At 34.9% G+C, this 6,000-nt stretch overlaps 1 protein-coding gene across 5 annotated transcripts in view; it reads left to right on the top strand.

Moving 5' to 3' along the window:
* Positions 1–3,093: 3,093 nt before the first annotated feature.
* LOC129755442 (probable chitinase 10) overlaps positions 3,094–6,000 on the top strand; it is a 180,005-nt gene continuing 177,098 nt past the window's right edge. Inside the window, exons 1-2 of one of the 5 annotated variants that reach the window (XM_055751939.1) lie at positions 3,094–3,217; positions 4,762–4,870. In XM_055751939.1, the coding sequence (XP_055607914.1) occupies positions 4,868–4,870 (3 nt within the window). In that variant the 5' untranslated portion in view covers positions 3,094–3,217; positions 4,762–4,867. Of the gene's footprint in view, positions 3,333–3,364; positions 3,541–4,630; positions 4,871–6,000 lie in introns of those variants that run through there. The other 4 variants (XM_055751938.1, XM_055751937.1, XM_055751941.1 and 1 more) reach the window with 4 other exon arrangements.

Genomic DNA, 6,000 nt, shown 5'->3' with positions numbered 1-6,000 from the left:
CATTCAAAAAATATTTTAAGTAGCTCGAACGCCTACGAGAACGTTCAATATCGATCATGTTCTTGCACTTTTCAAGAAATTCTGTTTAAAAGAAATTTTTGGCATAAAACATGATTTATTTTATCGAAAACCTCCTCCTACTTTCAAAACGGGATGGGTCCCATATGAAATCATTGTACATAAATACGTAATCAGTGAAAACATTGACCAGTTTATAAAATTTCATAAATGAATGAAATTTATGGCAGAACGAAGTCTACCGGGTCAGCTAGTTACAAATAAATCTGCAACGGGGTGTAAAGGTCAATTTAGTTTTTGACTACAAGTATTTCGGCTTTGAATAAGTTTTGAAATAGATTTTAAGAATTGAAATTTTCATTAATTCTTAATGCTAAATGCGGGTGTGAAAAGCAGTCAAACTTTAATCAGAAGTTTTCAATTCTCAGTTTTGTAATTTTTTATTTGAATTTAATGTATCTATTCACTAATTAACCCGTTGCCCGTTATATATTGAGTAAGCTTCACAGATTTTTTTCTGTATATATCTAGGCATGGGGTTTCTAAATTTTGAACACAAAACCGGATTATATCCGGGCAAATCCAGCCAAAATTTAGGTATTTTCCAAGTGAGAGAATAGTTGAAAAATAAACACATGAAAAATGAATTTTAACCAAAGCACATCTCGAACCTTATCTTATAATTACAAAAAATGCATGCGAATTTATTTTGCTACACCAAGCTGGAAATTTGGAATTTCGTAAAAATTGTGAATAATCTGCATAAACTGGCATTTCCTAATTTTTTCTTTGAAAATCTGGATATGCCCGGATAAAATCGGATACCTATATTCAGATAAATTTAAAATTTCCCTTCAAATAAATATGATAGGATTGTGGTGGTTTTCTTAAATTTGTTGTTACGCGTTAAAGTTTTGAATTTTTTTTCAAAATGGTTGATTCACTCTAATACGATTTTTAAATATCACTTGATCAGTTTTCATAGAGGGCAAAAAAGTGATTACGAGTGTTTAAAATATGAAATTTGATGAGGGTTACGTTGTTTGATAGCAAAACAGAGGCTATCTAAGAACTACTTTTTTGTAATTGATGAACTTTGATTTTCCTGTTAGGTAGAGCTCAACTTTTGTGTTCGATTGATTCATTGATTTTGGAAATATACAATTGGATTTAAGTTTCTGTTGTTTGAAAACAACAGTTATTTTTGCATTTACGGTTAATGATGATGCTTCAAAAACAGTGAATAGCAAAAAATGGTAAAACTAGGTTTCAAAAAATGAATTTCTGCTATTTAGTCTTTTCCGCTTTTTCCTACAGTGGATGAAATTTTAAAAATCTCTTCCGGATCTATCCAGCTTTATATCCAAAAAGCCGCAGGTTCCCGACCCATGAGCTAAGCTAAGCTAAGTTCGAGTTGAAAGCTAGTACAAACCTAGTTGTTGAAATTAAAATTTCTGTTTTTGTGAATATGTTTATTGGCATCTTGTTACAGTTTATAGAGGTAATTAATCAAATTGTTTGATTTTTTTTATAAGAACATACCAAAATTAACATTGAAAACTACAAATGATTCCCTTGAAAAACGGAACCTAGGGGAGATAAAGGCATAATGGCAACCTTAAGGAAGACGCTTATTTAACCATAGAAAACAGCTATAATATGTAACTTACATCATTGTTTCGTGTTCAGACACTTAAAAAGTCTATTTTCGAACTGAATTATACTTGAAAAAGTAGATAAAAACGTTTAAAAATGCATTTTAAAATTTTTTGCCGAGAGCTGAAAATCAATCACTGTAGGGGCATAATGAGAACCTATACTGGGGCAGTATAAGCAACATTAATCGGGGCACGATAAGCGTTTTCTGCCGTGGAATCTAGCAGCGAATTTCACTCGATGAAGCCAACTGAATAATAGAACTACAGCTTGACTTGTTTCATCTGACGATTTGGCCTATTGGTTAGATGTTGGAGAGGTAAGTAGTAGGCTTGAGTTCGATTCCTGTTCGAGAAGATATTTTTTCATTTACCATTCATGTTCGAGGCATTTTACACTAAACGGTGAGGGTAGATCCATCAAACAAAGCTAAAATAATGTATGACTTTTTGTAGAATACAAGCAATGCACACTCATTCATTATGTTTTTGGTGCTTTGCATCAACCTCCAAGATGCTACTAGTCATGAAATGCAAAAATCAAAATAATCGATCATAAATGGTAAATGAAAAAAAAAATCTCCTCGAACTGGAATCGAACTCGAGCCTACTGATTACCTCTCCGACATCTAATCAATAGATCGTCAGATGTAAACTGATGAAGCTGTAGCTCTATCATTCAGTTGACTACATCGAGTTGAATTCACTGCTAGGTGCTGCGGCAGAAAACGCTCTTCGTGCCCCGATTGATTGTGCTCTGTTCGCCCCGAGTCAAAAAATTAAAGAAAAAACGCGTTTCAAAATTGATTTAAGTGAACAATCAAAAAATTAATGATGGTGAAAATTGAGGAACTGTATATCATGTTGCAGTGCTTATTTACATTTCAGATCAAGATGATTCAAAGATCATAAAAGCCTATTTCCTGGTGCTTGAAAATTATTATATTTTCGTCACTTGAGAACCTAAATGTTTTTGCTTAAATATTTCTGTAAAGATGATAAGAAGATTTCTATTCTTCATGAAAATTTATTAAAGAAAATGCGTACTTTTGTAGAAAAGAGAAGTGCTTACTATGCCCCGAGTGCTCGTTATGCCCTTATCTCCCCTACATAATTTTTCCTGTTTCTTCTACAATCATTGCATCTGATGGTCTATTTAAAGGCATCAATCCCACTGTGCCAAGAAACCAAGAAGCGCGTGGCTTTCGAAGTTCGGTGCATTAAATCCAGCCACCACCGAGCGACAGACGGAAACCCGAACGGCTGTCTAAACTCGATCCGAAGATCTCGGCTCATAGCCATGTTGCTTTGGCAGATACTAAGCCGACCACCCGATCCGACCCGATGTTGTGTTGTTGTTGAGGGTTTGGTTTTCGACTCTCAAACTAGGGGTATCGGTGTTTATGAAACACAAATTTCGATTTAGTCCCTAGTTCGCATAGTTTGTGTCAATATCGCTTTTGGATTCCGCTCCGCCGATAATAATACGGCCGTTCCGTGTTGTGTTGATTTGGAAACAACTTTTTTTTTATTTCTTATACTGGGTACTAAGAGTGTGGTGACAGAATCAGTGCTGTCGCGATTTGTGTGTTGACGGTTCGAATCCCCGGCTGAGGATATTTCGGATTTGGATTGCGTTTCAGTTTTTTTTCTGTGTTGGTATGATAAAATATGTTCGGTTTGGCATTGGTGGAAAGTTCGATTTAGGAATTTGATTTCTAAGTTTGAGAGATCCTGGAGAAAAGAAATAAACAAAATTGACTGCAGGAATTTTGCTGTGATGGATTGTTGTGTATTGCTGGTGGTGTTTGAGTAAAACGTGCGAGGAATATCGAAACAGTGCGGGTTTACGTCACACGCATTTCTGGTAATTGTTCCATCCAATCGGCCGGAGAAAATAACATCAATCAGTGTGGAGACAAGAAGCAGAAGAAGCCGATGAGCGAGTGCAGCGTTGCGGATTGCAACATTTCGGATCGGATTTCAGTGAATGTGAAGCAAATAAATTAGCAACGCGTCGCGTCGTTTTAACGAGAGGAAAGAAAGAAAAAAATAGCTTAACTCTGCGCCTAGGAGACTGCAACGCGCTGCTTGGGAAAATAAGCGACGAACTCGATTTCTCTTTTCTCCTCATAACTTTTCGCTTCTTCAAATCCGCACAACAAACGGGGAGCCTTATTTCATGCACATTTCATACTTTTCTGCTGCGCGTCCGCATTTGTGAAATCATCCCCCCTTACTAGACATCTTGCGAGCTAGCAAGCATCCGTTTCTCCCCCAGTTGGCCGGAGCAAGTCCATTTAATTTCAACCCTTAAACATAAAACTAATGAATAAAGAAATATTTTAATAACTTCGCACGGCCAAAGCAGTTATTTTTCCTCTCATTCGTAGCTACCCCGTTGAAAAGGAAAAGACGTTTGTCTGCAATTGAAAGTCTTTTCCTTACCATTTTTTTACTGCTTCTCGAATATTTCCAACCACTTTGCTTTTCGTTCATCTCGAAACCAAAAGCTCGGAAGCTGTGCAGTTGCAGTTTTTTTCCCACTCGGTGCAGCGCATTTCTCTGAAGGAGGTGCAACCATCATAGTAAAAAAGCAAAACAAGTTCAACCAGATAGGAAAATAACTTGATCTCCATTGCCCGAACAACCGGAAGTTTGAACTAGTTGTGGCAACGTTATAGTTTTTTGCTCTCACCAGGAAGTGGCTCTCAAGTGGTGTCTTTCAGGTTGTCTTTTTTGCTCAATACTCGTTGCATTCCACCCATTCAACTAATAACAGAGCACCAAACAGTAGTAGTCACTAACCTAGGTTCGCAGCCTCAAGTGTCGTTTGAGGCAAGGAGCTCGAGAAAAAAAAACGCACGGTTCAAGTTAATTTCTTTCCAATTAAGCAGTGATTGGTCGTGGAACAGTGATTTATTTCTGCAGAAGTTGAAGTTTAAGGTGTGTGGCACCGGAAACAGGCGCTTTGGCCCGAAATCATTCGCTCACTCGCTCATTCGGGGGAGGGTCGAGCTAGCTTCTGAGAACTGAAGGACTGTCCGGACGTGATAATAAATAAATAAATATATATACATATACGCAGGAATATCAACCGTAACGCAGGACCTTGAGCCATACGCAGTTTGAACAACGACGCAGACTAGTGCAAAAGCCAAAAGGAACGGAAGTGAACAATCGGAGCCGCAAAAATGGTGAGTAATTTTTTTGGGTTGAAACTTTTTCTGTTAATTATGATATCTTTATGATGTTGTTATATATTTTTTTTGAAAAATATCTCGTTCGTAGCTTTTTATGCTATTGAATTCATTATTATTCTACATTAATTACTCTTTTTTTTAGAATATAAACGATATCTCACAACCATCATCATAACTCATTATAAAATATATACTATATATATTTCTTTCACACTACTACTAAGTTCTCAGAGATTAAAAAAAACTACAAAATTTTCCTTATCATTTTTAAGGATTTTAATACGAAGTTTTGAAAATGTAGAACAAATGTAAACTGTGAAATATTTTAACATTTTTCTTAAATTTTATCAAGTGATTTTATCTCTGAAATTACTTCCTTATTATATTATCGAGTTAATATACCATAAAATGACTTGAATTTGACAACAAATAGAAATTCATAAGACGAAGCCTTTTAATATCAGATATAAAAAAAAAAAACACCGAAGGTTGTGTTTCTCTGCGCCATATTTTTGTTGATAAAATTTTTGCTCATTTTAAATTAAAAAATCAATTCTAACCCTTTATTTCATGATTTTTTTTTTTAATCATTTCAAACAGTTGCCAATTATGTGTACATCAAGAAAAAAAAATACGATTTTCTACTTTTTTCATACATTAATTGCTGCATATTTGTTACTTTATGAAACGAATTGTTAATTCTCATTTATGCAGTTTTATAAATTTCTCAACACCAAACTAAATTAAAAATCATTTGATTACCTAACCAGTACATTTGAACTTTTACATGGCCGAATTATTTGATATAAAGAAATAATACTTTTATTGGATTTCATAACAATAATTTTATGAAGTCTTCATGAAATTTATTTTTTTTAACCTCATTTGACCTCAACCCAAAATTTTCCATTTCGAGGGATGAATTTACCAGAATAATTGGAAATTATTTGATCCCCCCCCCCTATTCAAAACTAACTGTTAACAAACATATCAGAAAATTGACTCCGGTGGAATTTAGACGTATCTTAGATTTCAAGTTGCAATTTAATCAACCACTAAAACTCTAATCTTGCCATTTAAAACCCCCATCTTGACTCTAGATTGAGTTTTTATTAAGAAGTGTA

This window comes from Uranotaenia lowii, chromosome 3, assembly GCF_029784155.1.
Source record: "Uranotaenia lowii strain MFRU-FL chromosome 3, ASM2978415v1, whole genome shotgun sequence".
In the NCBI taxonomy this organism is placed as follows: domain Eukaryota; kingdom Metazoa; phylum Arthropoda; class Insecta; order Diptera; family Culicidae; genus Uranotaenia; species Uranotaenia lowii.
This window is presented reverse-complemented; position numbering and strand designations above follow the sequence as displayed.